The 19,866-nt window shown below is 35.4% G+C and overlaps 2 protein-coding genes across 3 annotated transcripts; one reads left to right on the top strand and one right to left on the bottom strand.

Annotated features, from left to right (window-relative positions):
* Positions 1-10,565, bottom strand: LOC107727102 (glutamine-dependent NAD(+) synthetase-like). Of its 2 annotated transcripts, XM_016536879.1 has the most exons (21): positions 10,408-10,565; positions 10,237-10,297; positions 9,908-10,024; positions 9,760-9,813; positions 9,524-9,613; positions 9,366-9,417; positions 8,658-8,746; positions 8,350-8,467; positions 7,978-8,109; positions 7,800-7,871; positions 7,603-7,727; positions 5,955-6,003; positions 5,656-5,758; positions 5,397-5,565; positions 4,498-4,633; positions 3,212-3,318; positions 2,992-3,123; positions 2,427-2,496; positions 1,227-1,355; positions 907-1,083; positions 1-689 (listed from the first exon to the last, which is right to left on the bottom strand). In XM_016536879.1, exons 1-21 carry the CDS (start codon positions 10,490-10,492, stop codon positions 672-674), a joined length of 2,085 nt encoding a protein of 694 aa, XP_016392365.1. In that variant the 5' UTR covers positions 10,493-10,565; the 3' UTR covers positions 1-671. The 2 variants fall into 2 exon arrangements, with proteins under 2 accessions (XP_016392365.1, XP_016392366.1); XM_016536880.1 differs by lacking the exon at positions 1-689 and having other exon boundaries at positions 955-1,054.
* Positions 10,566-11,400: 835 nt separating this feature from the next.
* On the top strand, positions 11,401-18,065 carry LOC107727115 (7-dehydrocholesterol reductase). The gene is made up of 8 exons (XM_016536892.1): positions 11,401-11,472; positions 12,898-13,009; positions 14,785-15,007; positions 15,111-15,201; positions 15,347-15,560; positions 16,441-16,645; positions 16,835-16,966; positions 17,101-18,065. The coding sequence occupies exons 2-8, from the start codon at positions 12,903-12,905 to the stop codon at positions 17,563-17,565; spliced, it is 1,437 nt and encodes a 478-aa protein (XP_016392378.1). The 5' UTR covers positions 11,401-11,472; positions 12,898-12,902; the 3' UTR covers positions 17,566-18,065.
* The last annotated feature ends 1,801 nt before the right edge of the window (positions 18,066-19,866 follow it).

Consider the following 19,866-nt stretch of genomic DNA (forward strand, 5'->3'; position numbering starts at 1 on the left):
GTAAATAATGACAGAATTGTCATTTTTGGGGTGAATTATCCATTCCTGTTTTCTTGCAGATAATCAAGCTACAATTTAGAAACCTTAAGTGCCTGAGCTTTACCAAAGCATACTATATAAAGAGCATAATCCTTTTTGTAGAAATATTTATTATATTACAGAGTTCTGCAAGGAATGACCCAGTCATCACTGTTATATCACTGGCATGCCTGTGTTCTTGAAAAATGCTGCAGTCATTTAATTTGCTTGGTTATAGAGTCATTTACACTACATACTTGAGCTGATCTGGGCAAATATGCTTGTTTCTTGGCAAATTATTCAATGAAAGATTATGAAAGTGCAAGTTACAGATATCTTATTTAACAGTAACTGCATATGAACAATTTCATGTATTGTTTTATTTTTAAACAACCAGTACCAATTTACCATACACAATTTCAATAATCGCAAACCTGATTATTTGCATTAAAATGCGAACATAACTGAAGACATTATTTAGGATTTATACATCCTAAGAAAAACAATAACTAGAACAGGTTGCAGTGCATGTGCAGCCAAACAGAAAGAGTGCAGAGAACTGCTGAGCGCTCACTATAACATCAGTGGCCGAGATGAATCTTTGGACCAAGGATCAGTGGCTTCTGATAACAGTTGTACATACACCTTCCATATCACTCCATCATAGCCACCTATACAACAGAAAAACAGAATGGATTTCATACAAATAGAAAAACTACATACAGACATCTTCAGACAAACATTTACATCTATCTATATATATATATATATATATATATATATATGTGTGTGTGTGTGTGTGTGTGTGCAGTATTTGTGTAAAGTTTCAATATTAAAGCTTGTATAATACAGCCTAATGAAATCACATTGTTCTGTAGAACTGCTGACCTCATTGATTGTGCAGCGGAATTGCCAGCGCCACTGTGTGTTGTAAAGGAAAGGACGGAGGTCAAAACGGTTATCATCTGGACTGTAGTTTTCAGCATGATAAGAGGGTGTTACTGTTGTCATCTTATGTCTGTTGATTGAGTACATCCTAAAAAAATGTTTCACTTTAGTAGCCACCTGCAAAACCCCAAAAAATGGCATTTGCACAAAGCATGGCATTGCTCTACTGGTCATAAAGTAACAGTGGTCAAATATTAGTATTTACTGCTTTTAAAAGTATCAGGCACTATGAGTACTGTAACGTTTAGGGCATGTTTGACCTGCGAGGGAGAGAAGGTCTCTTTCCATGAGTGAATCAGCTTGCAAAACATGCTGTATGGGCCACACTTGGAGATCTTCCTGAGTCTGCCAATCACAGATAGCTCTGAGTAGGTCATTCCCATGTCAGCCTGTGGGAGGGAAGCACAGAAACACATGCGTAAGGTCTCAGAGCTGTAAAACTATCTGTCTGCATGCACACTGTAATGTAAAAAGCACATAAGGGCACAGCAGCATAGTAAACATGCCCTAAAAAAATAAGGCCAACTTGAACAAGTAAGTGGAAAACAAAAATAAATAAATAATAAAAATATAAAAATATACATAAATTAAAAATAAATATCCACAGTACTTTGCAATAATATCAGACATCAGACGGGTTCTCATTTCACTCAATTACAAATCCTACACTGATTTATTTACTACAAGATATATAGAATAAATATAATGTATATTTTTACATCACCTAAAACGGAATAGTTTAAATGTCATAAAATATAATATTAAATAAAATATTAAAATGAAAAACAAATTGAAAGTCACTAATTAAACAGAATTTTAATTGCTATTTGACCATTTTGCCAAAGTTGATTCCATCCCTACCACTTTTTAAAAGCCACTAAAAAATTAGCTGAAGCCACGTAGGCATACAACACACAATAATGATCTCCAATCTGTCATTGTTTAAAATTGTATTCATATATGTAACATGAAACACATTTGCACCATCCAGTGATTAAAGTGAAGTAAACAGAATATTTTTTTATTTACATACATTTAGATTAAATATACCAAAAAGTGACATGAATGCAAGCTGTAGATTGAAATATCAGTAATGGATGCAATGCTTTTGGATTATGTTTTCCCATGACGTGCTAGATGTTTAATGACAACAAGAATTGCTTGTGATGATACTGCTTTGTGTTTCAAACTGCAGAAATCACATGAATGCAAAGAAAAGCAAAATCAGCTTGACTGAGAAGATGGCTTAGAAAAATACACAGCCTACTGCAGGAGTCATATGGCTGTCAAACAGTATATTAGCCAGTTTAAATATATGTCAGACAGTACTGGACAACTATTGCCACACACAGTTGTGCACAGTCCATTGCACATCCCGTCTCAATCAATTACAATGACTTATAAATGCAGTATTATTCAAGACCTCATTTTTATCAGTGAATGAGGTTGACTATGTTTACCTCATCAGTCTGGACGATCTTGCCATCAGTCAGTGGCTCAAGCTCTGCAGTTGGTGGAGCATCCAAAATGCTGTACAGAAGATGGGTACCAAATCAGCATATTAGAATGATTTCTGAAGGATCATGCGACACTGAAAACTGGAGTAATCACTACTGAAAAATCAGTGTTGCCATCACAGGATTGTAATCCTAATCGTAAATGTATTCAAATAGAAAACAGCTATTTTAAACTATACAATTTTGTAATATTACTGTTTATACTGTATTTTTGATCAGATAAATGCAGCACTCACACACACACACACACACACACACACACAAATGTATTTCTCTTTTTTATCATGCCTAAACACTGTGTTTTTCAGGCTGGCCATGCATATTAGTTAAGAAAAAAGCATTTCCCCCATTCATTTTTCTATGAGTGGTCTGCCTCCCCTTAAACTGTCCCTCTTTTAATTTTCACTCAATGTGATTTTTTCAGTTTTGTTGGCCAAAACAATCAAGATTATGTAACTACATCAGTTATTTGATCAGCAAATGTGCACCAAAAGGAAGGATTACACACCTTATGAGGGCAGCGAGATGGAAGCGTTTTACACAGTACTGCAAAAAGCACTTCAGGTCCATCTTACTAACACCTCCAATGGGATTGATATCAGCACTGGAGCAGTCGTACTTTGTGAAGTATCCAGTCAAGCTGCAAAGACAAAGAATACTTTCTTTTAAGCAACCTTCATTACTATTGACAGTTGGATACTGAAAGAAAGAACAACATAAAGACACACCTCTCATCCACGTTTGCTGAACCAAGAACTAAGAGACCACCAGGTTTTCCCTGAGCCCACAGATACAGCTGGGCAAAGAGGTAGGCCAAAATCATCCTGATACGAGCCTGTATTGGAGTAAACATACACACACATGCATCATGCACATACATCAGACTTTTGGATTCAAAAGGATCTGCAGTAACACTTTACAATAAGATCTCATTTGTTAACATTAGTTAATGCATTAGCTAAAATGAACTAACAGTAAACAATACTGTATTTTACAGCATTTATTAACCTTTGTTAATGTTAGTCAATTTTGTTCATATTAGTTCACAGTGCATTAACTAATTTTAACAAATACAATGTTTGATCCTAATGTAGTATTTAACATTGCGTAATTATTAAACTAATATTAATAAATGCTTTAGAAGTCCTGTTAATTGTTAGTTCATGTTAACTAATGTAGTTAAGTAATGTTAACAAATGAAACCTGTGTTGCCAGATATTCCACAGTATAAGTAAAAAAAAAAAAAAACACATGCAGGTGTGAAATGAGAGGTATGGTATTCCTAATCTGTTGCATAATTCTCACCATATTTCTTAATTCATGGATAATTAAAATTTTCCTCAAGTAACCTTAGTTCATGTTTCGCTGACCAGTATGACAGTGGTCTTAAACTGTCATATACCTACCTATAGACAATTGTTTGGAAGTATTTTGGAAAAGCAAAAGTTTTTAGCAATCAAACAGGGGTTTGCAAGGGTGTTAGGGGGTCTGCAAAAATGTTGAGTGAAAAACATAAAAGATAATTATTTAAACAATTTTAAAGTCCAGTAGTGAAGGTAGAACCCAAACTCAGCAAATTTGCAGGTCGTTTGACGCTTAGGGTGACTAGCTGCAATATTATTCTGTGAAAACTGTGGTGGTTGTGTTACAATGCAAGCAAACTGCATATAAAAAAGTCAGCAAATTAGCATCACTTTGACAGAAACTGCTTTCTCAAGCCCGCGCTTTTGTGATGTCATGGGTCAATGTAAGAACCATATAAAACAAATCATCAGCAACAAGTCAAATCAAATGCCCATCAACAACTACATGTAACAATCTTAGTATTGCACATTCAATGTTATTGCATAAGGTGTTTTTTTTTTAATTATTAGTAATTCTGAGACTCTCATGGTGGTCAACCAAAGTTTTTTTTTCTGAAAATGTTAATTATGTATTCTTTGCAGAAAATATGCAACAAGTCACTAATAAAAAATACATACATTTATTAATAGCATCAGTGTCTATGATGTACCTGGACGTTCTGCAGTGCCAGGTTCTCTCTGGCACTTCCTCCATTAGCACGAAACTGAGGCCACTTCCCTGTGACCATAGAGAAGATTCCCAGCATGCCTTTTACTGCCATGTCAATATTGATATTTAGGTGATTGCTGAGAGGAGAACAGATAAAAAAAAAAAATCAACATTTTCATATATATTACTTTTTATAACAATTGTATATTAAATAATTACAATCAGAGAAAGATACTATTACAATTATAATATAATTGTAAAATTATATTATTCTAATGATTATTATTATTCATGTGATGGAAAAAATGAATTTTCAGCATCATTACTCCAGTCTTCAGTGTCACATGATCCTTCAGAAATCATTCTAATATGCTGATTTGCTGCTCAATTATCAATTATTATCAATATTGAAAACAGTTTTTGCTGCTTAATATTTTTTATGGAAACTTTGATCAATCTTTTTCAAGATTCTTAGATGAACAGTTCAATAGAACAGCATTTATTTGAAATAGAAATATTTGTAACATTATAAATGTCTTTACTGTCACTTTTAATGCATCCTTACTGAATATAAATATTAATTTACTTTTTTTAACCCACATTTTTGAATGGTAGTATATCAGATTTTCCACAAAAATATTAAGCAGCAAAAACTAAATACTGGAGTAATGGCTGCTGAAAATTCAGTTTTGCCATCACAAAAAATAAATTACATTTTAAAAATATATTAAAATAGAAAACATGCTGCATATGCAGCCAATGAGCTTAATGTGTAATAATATTTGACAATATTACTGTTTGTACAGTAATTTCAATCAAATAAATGCAGCCTTGGTGAGCACCAGAGGCTTCTTTTTAAAAGACATTAAAAATGTACTAGATGCCATGTCATCCACTGACCTGCCGATCTGAGCAGCGAGGTCTTTGGCTCTGTTGCGAGTGTCTTCAGAGGAGTTTTCACTAGCCATGTAGCATGTGGTAAAGAGGCGTCCACACAGCTCACGTGGGTCCTCAGGCCTGTAGGACGAGTCGCTGACCACCCGCTGCACATCCTCCAGAACCTGAGAATCTGAGACCAATGGGAAACATGTTTAGAGGATAAGCTTTAAATTAGCTGGTTGTGTGTGTTTGTGTGTGTGTGTGTGTATTTTGGACTTACTGCCATCTTTGACAGCTCGGCAGATTTGCACACACATGGAGTACACAATACAGGCAGTGGATGAACTATCCACACCACCGCTAAGGGGAAGAAGGAAGCCAGCCTAAAAACAACAAAACACACAAATCTCATTAGCTAAAGATGTCTTATATCTTCAAATCCATGACCATAAGCATAAGCATGCAAATAAAGATATTTGCTAGGAAGACTGGTAAGAAAACAAGCACCAAGTTTTATTAAACTGCATAAATTAATGAAAACATTCATATTTACATGCACAATAGAATAAAAATATACACCTGTCCACTCCTCCTTAAGTAGTCCCATAACCAACAGGCAGGACCAAGACTGAAATAACACCCAAAATAAACATGTAATAATTTATTTTATAAATGTGCACCAATGAAATACAATTTATAATACCAAAAGGTACATATACTTGCAAACTGGTTTACTGTATGTAGATTATTATGTGGGTATTACACTTTTCCCCTCTCACAGTTTCTCCTCTTTATGTCTGAATCTTTATTTCCAAAGAGAGATGATACAGCCTGGAGTAAATTAGTGTCACAAGGTACTTCTAAAAAAAAAGTCTCACTGGAACAGACTGTTAATTTGGCATGTTACAGGAAAATTTAAATCACTTGGTTTTAATAACTCTTAGTGATTTGGCTGCTCTTTAAGTCATAACTGGGTTTACAGGATGAATTTCACACAAATGGGCGATCTGTTTGAGGGTGCATTAATGTGCAGTTCCACTAGAGAGCAGCAAAACATGTCTGTTGATGTAATATGAAAACTAAGAGTCTTCCACAAGTGAAAATGCTTCTACTTTGTATTGTTATTTTGTAATGTAGAAACTTTTTAGATATGTAGATATTTTTTCAAAAAATTACAAATTATATTATTTGCATAACAATTTGAATGAAAAGCAGAAGCGAAAAAATCTTTAAAATGATTCTTCTTTTTACATCTATATATTATATAATGTTTTAAAGTGTTCAAAAATCATTGAATGTTCCGTTTGTTTCTAGGGAAAAAAACAACACATTTTCAATATGGTCTCTGCCGTTTATACGTCATTATGTGTGTACATTTACAAAATTTTACTCACCCTCAGAGCATCAAAGATGAGTTTGATTCTTCATCGGGAACAGATTTGGAGAAACTTAGCATTACATCACTTGCTCACCAATGGATCCTCTGCAGTGAATGGGTGCCGTTAGAATGAGAGTCCAAACAGCTGATAAAAATATATAATCAACAAGTAATCCACACGACTACAGTCTATCAATCAATCCATGTTCTGTGAAGTGAAAAGCTGTGTGTTTGCAATAAACAAATGATGTTTTTAACTTTTTAAACAGTTGCTTTAGGCTAACATATGAGTTCTCTATCCATAATATTGCTCTCTCCAAAGAAAAAGTTGCCTCGTATGTATCAGGAGAGAACGTCTTTACAGATCAAGCACTGTTTACAAATGAAAAGTCCAAAACAGTTCTAAACAAATATGTCAGTGGATTTTGATGTCAGGACACGGACTTGTGTTATCATGGAGTCGATTTAAAGTTAAAATGGTTTAAAGTTAAAATGCATTAATGGTGGATTTGTTTCTTACAAGCACGCAGCTTTTTACTTGACAAGACTTTAACTGATGGACTGGAGTCGTCTGGATTACTTGTGGATTATTGTGATGTTTTTATCAGCTGTTTGGACTCTCATTCTGACGGCACCCATTCACTGCAGAGGATCCATTGGTGAGCTACACAGGTGATGTAATGCTACATTTCTCCAAATCTGTTCCAATGAAGAAACAAACTCATCTACATCTTGGATGTCCTGAGGGAGAGGAACTTGTCAGCAATTTTTTATTTTTGGGTGAACTTTTCCTTTAAATGTAGACATCTTATATATATGTAGGTTCATTTTTTTCCCTGTTGAAGTTACCTGATCTCTTCTTCTGGGGTGTGGAAAATCCACTCCACAGGCTGATGTGTGGGCAGATACCTGTCATCACAGTCAGACAGAGAGAAGTCTGTTTTGATCCTCTGATAAGGTTTGTGCTCATATTCCTGTGCAGTAAAGAAAAATATTTAAAGCATGTTTTGACACTTCAAACTCTGATGTCTTTTAAAGTTGCTCACCATGTGTGGGTGACACCTCTCTCCTCGATAGCTCCGAACATCTTCCAGATCAAGAGTGGCTGTGACAACCTCCTGCAAGCCAGAAGAAATCTGACTGATCAAACTGAAATCTTCAGCATGTTAATCACAGTCACTTGGGCGAGTTTCAATATTCAAGTAAGTGTGAATTGGCACATACTACATCCTTGAGTGAGAACTGTGCTCCTCTGGCAACAATATCTCCATTGATGGCAATCATAGCACACCCATCGTAGTACAGACGGTCTCCATCACAACCCTTCTGATTGGCAAATAGATAGATCCCTCCACTCTGAAACAAACATATTCTATATATAAGGCTCATTGTCACACTATCACTAGATAGACACTATCTTTACAAAGGCCACTTGAAAATGGATTCATTAATATGTACTGTAAAAAGTTGGCTGTAGCCTATCTATTTGATCATAAATGCAGTGATAATAATAGTGTAACATGTTATTACTATCTAAACTGTTTTCTATTGTAATATGATTTAAATCATTCAGAAATATTAATATAATCTGTTTACCTTAGTGGTGGCAGATTTGACCAAGTTCACCCTGTGGTCAGCCTTACGTAGCTCATGGTAGCTTGCAGAGGAATTGGTAAAGATCTCAATACCATCTAAACCCATGTCAACATGTGGACTAAAGAAAGAAGTAAAAGAAAGTTTAATTTCTCAAATAAAAGCAATTTATGGAACTACATTTATGTTTTATTTCACCAGATTGTAGCATAACATTAAAAAAAAAAAGAACATGGCTAAATGTCCTCTGCAGGGCATTAGAAAAGGATTTAAGACAATAATTGATGAGATCATTGTTTGCAGAGCATTACCTCCTGGGGTTCCACAGCTCAGCACAAATCTCACTCCCTATGCAGGTGTCCTTGGTGGACAGCACCCCATCTCCAAACGCCACTGTGGTCTATCAGTGAGGACAGATGAGATTATTATTTATGCCAAATAATGTGTCCCTGCAAATATACATATACATGTAGAATAAGAATAATTAAGAATATAATTATTTTTGGTACTTCATTTTTAATAATGGTTCTTATTATTATCAATGTTGTGATCATTTTTTGCGGCTAAATATTTCTGGATTCTTTCTCTGTCAGGATTCTTTCATGAACAGAAATTAAAAAGAACAACATTTGTTTGTAATAGAACGTTTTTCTAACATTATAAATGTCTTAACTGCCAACTGTCAACTGTCTCAACTGTTTAAATCTTACTTATACCAAACTTTTGAATGGTTGTATACCACAGTTTCCCCCCCAAAAAAAGATATATATATATATATATATATACATACATACATACATATATACATACATACATATATATATTGAAGCTGTCATTATGACTCCTTGAAGCTGTCATTACCAACAAAGGCTTTTGTACAAAGTATTAAATACATTGCAGTAGAACAATACTTTTTCCCTGTGTCATTCTATTTTATTACACATAACTTAATTTATGAACTTATTTGTTTGTTTTATTTGTATGTATGGATTACTTTGGTTGTTACCGACATCTTTTACCTGCCCTGTCACATCTTGGATCATTCTGGGTAAAAAGTACTCCTCAACATGTCTGCAACAAAATTAATTTTATGTGTGATCTATCATTTATCACCGATTATTAAAGACTTTGCTAGGCAAACAACCCCAAGATTTAACCAATATATCATGGAATATACCTGGGTCGACTCCAAGGTGAAAACCATCGAAATTCCCTGTTGTTGCCATAATTAGCCAAAAGCATTTTAGGACGAATTAACAGTATCTTTCTGTCAAATATAAAAATAGACATATTATTAGATATAAGATATAATTGGATATATTATAAGATATTATTACACATATAATTGTAATTAACTAATCATTAAGCAGTAATGCAAATGCTTTATAACACTGCACTATAGTAAAATCTTACTTGTTCAAGAAAATGACTCTACAGTTGTATCGAACATTGTGATGCATAACAGGCCTGTGGAAAGAGCAGATAAAAGTGAAGTTAAATGCATTAGAAATCATATACATTTTTTTTTTTATTTCACAATGTTTTAAACAATATAACCTACATTCCCACATCACAGATGATGTCTTGTGTCAAAGGAGATTCCAAGAGCGACTTCAGAACCTGGAAACAATGGAGCAGGGTGTCGGACTCGTAGAAATGATCTGCACAGCCGTACCCACTGATGTATATGAAAGATTTGTGAAAGATCACAAAATACAGTATCATCAGTTTTCTCATTTTCAACATTGAATTATAGTTGGTTTATATTATATTATATTATATTATATATGAAGGTAAATATTCTAATAATCTGCGTGTTCTCCTTATTCTCAGTTGTAAAAATGCATCACATATTTGTTGAAATATCTAGTCTATGAATGACAATATTACCAGATTTCTAGCTCTGGTCCCAGTCTGTACTTGGCTCCTCTCTGTTTGGCTATCTCAATACCTGTTTTGGAGAAAAGGATAGATGTAAAATGAGGCAAGGTCACTTTAAGATCATAAGACCTTTAGTACTATTAGTTACTACCACTGGTGACAAATTGCAGGTGAACTTACTTTTAAGTATTCTTGTCAAGTTGCCTTCAAAATCAAGTGCCCACTGATTCAAGGAGCAAGTCGCTAATGTAACCTTGCGACCCATTTTGCACAGAAACAAATGATTTAAAAATGTATCAAAGCAACTCTGCACTTTACAGCAGCCGTGCAACAGTACTCAAAACTTTTATTTACTGTAGTTCCATTTCCGGTCTGTACAATTCTGCACTTCAAAATAAAAGTAATAGTTTAGCGTAAGGAAAACTCAGAATATACAAACATATTTACAGTAAACTAATAGCAGAGACAGCGCTTTGTGACAAATTTTGAGGTTAAACATTCTTTGATGAAAAAAAAACATGCAATCTTTGCTATCCAGAGCCATAATTATTAAACTACCAACACCATACAATATTGTTTCAACGTCTTTTAAGTTTTAAATAATTCATCTTTAAGAATAAACACATAAAAATGAGTCAAACTGTTATTTCAATGCTGTAAAATACCAGGATAAATTTTAAATAAATAAATCATGAATAATAAATGCAATGTTCCCTTTCATTGTAATTTGTTATTTTACGTTCCAAAGTAATGTTTCTTTTATATTGCTTTTATTTTATTTATTTATTATTGGCAATTATGCACTTATTATTAGCTTTTAATAACAAGTGAGGTGTTTTCTCTACAAATTTGCCAGTGAACCAAATAAAGCTTTTACGTGTGTTTATGAAAAGGTTGGCATTTTCCTTATAAAAAAATTATTTGATAAATTCATTGTTATAGACTGGAGAATTGCGATTTTAATTTACTTATCATTTCTAATGCTGTAAAGTAACTGCGTAAATGTGGTGCAAGTGGATGCTCTTGATGAAGAAGACAGCAGGACCCATGGGCTGAGCTCATCAGGCGCTCATGGCTTCAGGTCTCGGTTGTCCAATCACTGACACGAGTATGCATTTAATCTGTCTCTGATTGGATGTATGGTCATTACGTCACCTGTGGGTGGAGTCAGAACTCGGCCAGAGACTCCCCTTTGCTCGTTGCATCACTGTGAACATCTGGGCAGCGTGAAGTGGCGCTATAACTGTAAGCATTTGTGATATTTCACTTTTTAAACAGTTGCTTTTATGTATTTGAAATCTACATTTTGCCACTTATTAAAATGCTATATTTATTTTAAGGCAATAATTCCAGCATTATATTGCATGTACAATTTATTGAAATCTCTGGTATGCGTTTAGTGTGCAGCACTTCGCTTTCCAGTCCAACTACACATGCAAGTTTATCAACAGAATATAATGATTATTTGAATTATGGCACGAGTGCTTTGTAAACTATATGCATACTTTATCGAGCATTTTATGTACATACATCTTTTTTTAGTATCTGCATCCTGCTTAATTATCGTATCGGATTGGGGTAATTACAACTATCACACTGGATTGGCATTGATATGAGGAAGTATGTTGCGACTGGAGTCATATTTCCCTTTAAACTGCTTTATGTCGCATTAAACTCAACGAGCACATTTACTTTGGCAGGAGAATAAAGGTGTCACGCACGCCTGACGTTCCATCTGCGTGACACATGATTGGGTGTTTTTGGCCACTTTTAGCTTTGTTGAGTTTTCTAAAATACATTATTAAAAGTCAAGAAATTACCATTTGACAACATTAGACCAGTCATGAACATTTGTACACTGTAATTTCCACCAAATCTAAAAAAAATGTATGGTGTGTTATCTATGGTATAACTAGCATTTTATGTATCCTAAATAGACAAAAACAATACTTTTGATTGATTTGATAAAATTACAGCTTGATTGTAAATAAAACACAATAAGAATATATGTTTTGGTGCCTCCTATTTAATCTCAAACATGATCTTTAGTGATAATGTTGTCTTCTTTGGAAACAAGGGAAACATCTTTTAATAAAATAAATATTAGGGCAATATTTCTTTGTTGTAGTGGAAATTATGCCATAACTGAAATTTGTTTAGATTATCATAGTTTTCAGCATGTTTAGTATTATTATGCTATTGCATATTTGAAACCATATAACGCTAAGTAGAACATTTCTCTTGGTGTTATTCATATGCATATTTGTTAATATGGCCATAATAAAAAGTGGACTAAAAATCCATAAACTGAAAATAGATTAATGCAGAGCATCTGTCTTTGCTTGCATAACATAAGCACACAATTAACAACCTCATATCAGTTGGAAAGATAACATTATATGTCATAGCACTAAAGGAAACAACCCTGGCCTGGTTCTGAGATTATATATGATAAGTTATGTTATAATCATTATTTAAAACCATGGACTTATCATATTTATAACACTTAGATCTTCTGTTTGCTATCTGTTATCTGCAGTGCACTTTGTTCTCCTCTTATGCACTCATGCTAGAGACATGTTTACCATCTCAGAGGTTATTTTTATGCTCTTCTTCCCAATCTAACCCTCTCTTTCTCTCTGCTTTTTAAAAAAAATTTCACTCCCTCAGACATCATGACGACAGCCGACGCTGTGAGAAAGCGCCATAAGGGCAGCTCCAATGGAGCCCAGGCAGGGGTGAAAGACCAAGCGAAGGAGCCGGTACAGTGGGGAAGAGCATGGTAAGCCACTGCACTACTGAAGTCATTCAGTCATGCACAAACCATATATTTTTTTAAAGGGGTCATATGATGCGATTTCAATTTTTCCTTTCTCTTTGGAGTGTTACAAGCTCTTGGTGCATAAAGAAGATCTGTAAAGTTGCAAAGACTAAAGTCTCAAATCCAAAGAGATATTCTTTATAAAAGTTAAGAGTCAACCACGCCTACCTAAAACGGCTCGTTCTAACACGCCCCCACATATCTACGTCACTATGTGGGAAGATTTGCATAACGCCGCCCAAATGTTCACGCAAAGAAAGAAGGCGTAACTTTAATTCTTGCTGTTGAGGCCGCTGCCATGTTGTGGAGTCGCTGTGTGTTTCGTTGTAAAAACTACTTTGTTTGATCTTCCAAAAGAGGACACAACTAGAAATCAGTGGTTAAGTTGTATTTACAACACTGTTCCAGAACAGTTCAACCCAAATAGTCAGATGTGTCCAGTGCATTTTATGGAGGATGAGGACTGTTTCCTGAACCAGTAGCCTACAATGCGTCTGTGGCACAAAGGCTGTATCTATAAAGTTGGGCAGTTCCAACTTTGCAAGGACAGTCTGGCGCTTCTTTTTAGCAACGTCATATGACCCCTTTAAATAAATAACTGATGAATTTTATTGAATTAAAAGGGTTTAAAGTACTATTTCTGTGTTGAGTCACTAGTGTTTGTGTGAGCCACTCAACAGCTCAGTACAAGTGAAAGTACAAATTAATATTACATTGACGTTGTGAATGCATTGTCTACAATTATGCAAAGCAATTACTTAGAACTTATCAGGGTCCTTATATGAGTAATTCTGCCTACAACAACATAAAACAAGATAAAAATAAATAAAGTACTGTACAGGTAACATTAAAGGCATATTTTACCAAACATATTCGAATTCAATTAAATATGGGTGAATCATTTATTATTATTTACTCACCCTCATGTCATTGCAAATTTGTATGACTGTGCAACATAAATGGAAAAAAATAAATAACATTTTGGTTGCTCTTTTCAAATTGTCCATTTGCAATGAGCTACAATACTGTAAAACCTTAGAACTGTCATAAAAGTAGTCAGCGGTGCAGAATTTAATAGAGAGATAGGACATGACCTTACCAATATCCACCAACTGCTGAGTTTTCCCTAGTAGCAATTTTGATCTGTTTTTTTTTGTCATTTTGACCACAACTGAAATAGGTGATGCCATTGACTTTACTTTACATTGACATCAGTTCTTCAGATTTTACTCATATTGATACTGATACTCAGTGATGTTGATATTAGTACTCATATGTGACCCTGGACCACAAAACCAGTCATAAGGGTCGATTTTTTTTAAATTGAGATTTATACATCATCTGAAAGCTGAATAAATAAGCTTTGCATTGATGTATGGTTTCTTAGGATAGGACAGTATTTGTCAGAGATACAACTATTTCCAAATCTGGAATCTGAGGGTGCAAAAGCATCAAAATATTGAGAAAATCGCCTTTAAAGTTGTCCAAATGAAGTCCTTAGCAATGCATATTACTGATCAAAGTTTCGATATATTTACGGTAGAAAATTTACAAAATATCTTCATGGTACATGATCTTTACTTATTATCCTAATGAGTTTTGGCATAAAAGAAAAATCGATAATTTTGATCCATACAATGTATTGTTGGCTATTGCTACAAATATACCTGTGCTGCTTATGTCACATATTTGACTTGTACTTTTGACTCATATTGCTAATCTGTTGATCTCTGTAGGGAGGTGGATTGGTTCTCTCTGACAGGTGTGATCCTGCTGCTGTGCTTTGCCCCCTTCATCGTCTTTTTCTTCATCATGGCATGTGATCAGTACCAGTGCTCCATCAGCCACCCAATACTGGACCTCTACAACGGTGAAGCCACCCTGCTCACCATCTGGAACCGTGCCCCTTCCTTCACATGGGCTGCTGCCAAGATCTACGCAATCTGGGTCACATTTCAGGTGTGCAGAATTACAGATGAAAAAATGCGTAATAACATTAATAGTGAGAAATATTTGAATAGGTTTTAGCTTGCATTATGAGATTTGGTTGTGTCTACACTAGGTGGTGCTGTACATGTGCGTTCCAGATATCATGCATAAGATTCTTCCAGGTTACGTGGGAGGAGTGCAGGATGGTGCCCGAACACCAGCAGGTAAAAAAAATACATAATAAGGACAAAAATATACATTTAAAAAAATAATGCAGATTTACTCAAATGACTCGCTATTGGTTTGTGTGGTGAAACGTATCAAAACCTTATTAAATTCATGTAATATAAATGTGTTGCTCTCTTTCAGGTCTGATTAATAAGTATGAAGTCAATGGTCTGCAGTGCTGGATAATCACTCATGTTTTATGGGTGGCTAATGCACAATACTTACACTGGTTTTCACCAACCATCATCATTGATAACTGGATCCCTCTCTTATGGTGCACCAACATCCTCGGCTATGCCGTGTCCACTTTGGCTTTCATTAAGGCTTATCTGTTCCCTACCAACCCAGAGGACTGGTGAGAAAACACGTTTTGATTATTTACTGTGCACACAGTGAGTCTACACATCTCTGTTAAACTCAAGCTTTGAGAAGTAAAAAAGTAAAATCAGTTCAGATCTTTTTCCACATTTAATGTTATATTAAAACCAGCAGAATTCAAGTAACAACAACACACACATCCTTTGTAAGCTCTTTGCAGGCCGTGGCTTCAACAATAAAATGTGACCAAGAGGATGTTAAGATTAAGATTACAATTACTTTTCAGTAAGAGATTGAATGTGATTGGTTAATTCAAAAACAGAGTACCATGCCCCACTACCACTTTTGCAACCAGGTAATTTTATGTTTTTATTTTCTTTTTTCCCTTAAATGTTTCTGTCTGTTATTACATACATTTTTCTGGTTTCAATATTACATTAAATGTAGGAAAAGATATGACAAGATTCTTTTTTACATCTCAAAAAGCTTAAATTTTAATAGAAGTGTGTTCACTTTATATACCCACTGTAGTAACAGTGGGTTGGCCCATTAAATTTATGACTGAAATCTGGTTTAGAGTCAGAAGAGAGGTGTGTTGTAAAATTATAAATGAAAGTGTAAACAGTCTTGCTTTCATTTGAACATTTTAAATGCCTAATTTAATAATTATTGTAAATAATAATAACAAAACAACAAGAACAGTAATTATTTTTATAATAATGAATTACTTTACTTATTTATTCTACGTTTATTTTTTTACCAGTTTTATTGTTTCTTAATCACAAACTATATCTGAGTGTGTGTGGGTTTCAGTAGTTTCACAAAAAAGGCATGACGTTTGTTTCATTGGATTGTCCAAAGAGTAAAATACATGTAAACACTAAATAGATTCTGTCTTATTCTTGTTTGATTTGCAGTAAATTCACAGGCAACATCTTCTACAACTACATGATGGGAATTGAGTTCAACCCTCGCATAGGAAAATGGTTTGACTTCAAGCTTTTCTTCAATGGCCGGCCGGGTATCGTGGCGTGGACCCTGATTAACTTATCCTACGCTGCTAAACAGCAGGAGCTGTATGGTTATGTGACAAACTCTATGATCCTGGTCAATGTTTTGCAAGTGAGTCATGTAGCCACTAGGTGGCACTATAAAACAACTTAGTAGTGCTTTACTATTGCTTATACACTGCCTAGATTCAACAACATTTTTTTTTTTCAGTATTGATTGATTTTTAAAGTGTTTTTCATTTCATTCATATTATTCCCTTCTCTGTTTCATATCACAACCTTGACCCTTTTCTTCTCTAAGGCCATATATGTGTTGGATTTCTTCTGGAACGAAGCCTGGTACCTCAAGACTATAGACATCTGCCATGATCACTTTGGCTGGTACCTGGGCTGGGGAGACTGCGTGTGGCTTCCTTTCCTCTACACACTACAGGTGTGTATCTGAGCAGTATATGTGCTGGATGTGACATCTACAATACTAGACTCACTATTTTACCTCGTACACAGCTTCATTGATTTCAGTAGGAGTAATGCTGTTTATGTCATGTTCATGTTCTTGTTCTTTAGGGCCTTTACTTGGTCTACAACCCCATCCAGCTTTCTACGCCTCATGCTGCAGGTGTCCTCATCTTGGGCCTGGTGGGCTACTACATCTTCCGCTCAACCAACCACCAGAAAGACCTTTTCCGTCGCACAGAGGGTAACTGCAAAATCTGGGGTAAGAAGCCCACCTTCATCGAGTGTTCATACCGATCGGCCGATGGCGGGATTCACAAGAGCAAACTGATGACCTCTGGGTTTTGGGGGGTGGCCCGTCACATGAACTACACGGGCGACCTGATGGGCTCACTGGCGTACTGTTTGGCCTGCGGTGGCGAGCACTTGCTGCCCTATTTTTACATCGTCTACATGACCATCCTGCTGGTGCACCGCTGCATTCGTGATGAGCACCGCTGTAGCAACAAGTACGGCAAGGACTGGGAGCGCTACACCGCAGCCGTGCCCTACCGTTTGCTGCCCAACATCTTCTAGAGCGTTTCGCCATATACAGAAAACCAGTTTATCTTGTTATTTTATGTGGCTGCTCATACTTATTTTAAACAGTTGGCTTTTTAATCTTTTTATGGGAGTGTGAATGGCAGATTTTACAAAGATTATTTTGCCTTTTAGTGAGTGTGAGTGTGGATATACTATACATGAATATATAAGTGCAAGATTATCAAGGTGACACAATGCACTGCATTACAGAATGACATTTGAAAAAACTCTTAAGATACTGTGATCAGCTCAAGTCTTAGTGTTCCTGCCTAGCTCTATCTTTTTTGTTTTGTTTTGTTTAGTTTTTTCCCCCCCGATAGGCAGGGAAACTCATTGTATAGAGAATAGCACTCATTGTTGTTCAGGATGTAAATAGACAAAAGTCTATACATTCAGAAATGCTCAGACTACAGCTCATCATATTTGTATTCATATTTTTTCTACCAGCCAAACTACTGAAATAAAAGTTTCCCACTTTGTCTTTGCTTGTTCTAGTTGTGATATTAATGAATCTAAAGCAAAAAATTGTATGTACAAAAAAAAAAAAAAAAGTAAAACTGTGTTAAAGTATACATCCTCAATTGAAGTTTAAGGATAATGATACACCACCAGCAGCAGGTGGAGTCAGAGTTTTTCAACAAGCCTGACAAGAACATGCAATGACACAAGAGCATTTAGTTGATCTTGCATATTTTTCTTATCTAAATATACTTAAAACAGATACAAATTAATACCACTGAAATCTTTTACGAAACAAATGATTGACTTTGTTTGCTGAACCATGATGAACTTGATAATCCCTGGATAGATGACTAATTTCCCAAAAACAACATGCCACCTGCACTTACATGAATAAAACGCAGAGCAAGATGCATACAATATAACCCACATTTTTACTACTATACTTGATTATTTGGATCATGAATCTTAAGCTCGTTCTAGAACAGTGTGAGCAGTACAGTAGTTACTTTAATAATGCCCATCTAAACACTGAACTGCATGTATATGTGACAAGAAATCCCATAGGCTGGACATATCAAAATACTGAGCTGTGGTACGTCATGTGGTATGTCATAAATTCAATGTTTTAATGTTCCTTTGTGGAATATAAAATGGGTAAACCACATGATGAGATTCTTCACACTGACTATAATGGACATAAGCAAGTTACAGTAATCAACTTTGCATTGATTTCCCACTTTTTTTCTTACAAAGCTAATGCAGAACAATAAAGAAGCCATCACAATATGCAAAGTGGCTGTCCAGAGTTTGATGAATGGGAGTCGGAGAGAAGGGAAGACCAAACCATTCAGTTAAGTAGATCTTCATTTGTATTGCTTGTGGCGACTGCGGAATGTCTTAGATGAGCAGAGGACATTAGTGTACATGGATAAAAACATAGCTAACTGAGCACATACAGTACACTGAATGTCACTGTCTAATGCAAGCTTTTGCGCACATTTAGGTTTAAGATTTTGAACATCTACTAACCTAAAGTATTACTTTAGAATTTAAAAACGATACTTCAAAGAATGCGGCTTGTTGAAGAGTGTTGCCCTTTGAATGGCCATTTTCATACCCATTTATTTGGTTCATAAATAAATACATATATGACTGACCAATGAGAATGCAGTTACCATCAATATAGAAGGTTCAAAGGCTTTGGTTGTTTTTTTACTACTTTATTTCCTTGTTTTTATCTGACCTACAAACTGCATTGAGCAAAGTTTATCTGTTAGAAAGAGAATAAAGAAAGAAAGAAACTAGGGTTGGGTTTTTTGGTGTGTGGGAGTTTACACAACCTTGAGAGAAATAGATGAGAGAAGTGATCAATAAAAATAGTTTCGTGTACACGCTCTGGAAATTTTCCCACACAGATATAGCTGGTGTAAGAGAAGGCGTTGTGTAGTGGGTTTTCTGTGACCTTGAGGAGTCAACACACACATAAACACAAAAATCCCCTCCATCTCCACCTTTGCGGTATTCATGTGTGACAAAGCCTTACTCATAAGCTGACAAGTGGCGTTTAGACGCTCCCACTCTTCCATCATGCTTTGTCCCCTCTCTGTGTGTGCTTCTGTCAGGTGCGAGCTCTGTGTCCGTCTCTTGAGGAGTGATCAGAAAAAGGCAGACTAAACAAACCTGACACCATGACCCCAAAGGTCACCAGACTGCTCCTCTACTCATAAGCTGACAAGTGGCGTTTAGACGCTCCCACTCTTCCATCAGGCTTTGTCCCCTCTCTGTGTGTGCTTCTGTCAGGTGCGAGCTCTGTGTCCGTCTCTTGAGGAGTGA

The sequence above is a fragment of the Sinocyclocheilus rhinocerous genome, unplaced genomic scaffold (assembly GCF_001515625.1).
Source record: "Sinocyclocheilus rhinocerous isolate Xijiao unplaced genomic scaffold, SAMN03320098_v1.1 scaffold35, whole genome shotgun sequence".
NCBI classification, from domain to species: domain Eukaryota; kingdom Metazoa; phylum Chordata; class Actinopteri; order Cypriniformes; family Cyprinidae; genus Sinocyclocheilus; species Sinocyclocheilus rhinocerous.

What these genes read in the sequence shown, in the direction of transcription:
- LOC107727115 (XM_016536892.1), top strand. Translation starts at nt 12,903, where the DNA reads ATGACGACAGCCGACGCTGTGAGAAAGCGCCATAAGGGCAGCTCCAAT. An exon ending in TGGTGCCCGAACACCAGCAG is followed by an intron (nt 15,202 to 15,346) that starts GTAAAAAAAATA and finishes GCTCTCTTTCAG; the next exon opens with GTCTGATTAATAAGTATGAA. An exon ending in CTTTCCTCTACACACTACAG is followed by an intron (nt 16,967 to 17,100) that starts GTGTGTATCTGA and finishes CTTGTTCTTTAG; the next exon opens with GGCCTTTACTTGGTCTACAA.
- LOC107727102 (XM_016536879.1), bottom strand. Translation starts at nt 10,492, where the DNA reads ATGGGTCGCAAGGTTACATTAGCGACTTGCTCCTTGAATCAGTGGGCA. An exon ending in TCCAAGATGTGACAGGGCAG is followed by an intron (nt 8,747 to 9,365) that starts GTAAAAGATGTC and finishes CCTCACTGATAG; the next exon opens with ACCACAGTGGCGTTTGGAGA. An exon ending in TCAAATCTGCCACCACTAAG is followed by an intron (nt 8,110 to 8,349) that starts GTAAACAGATTA and finishes TGTTTGTTTCAG; the next exon opens with AGTGGAGGGATCTATCTATT.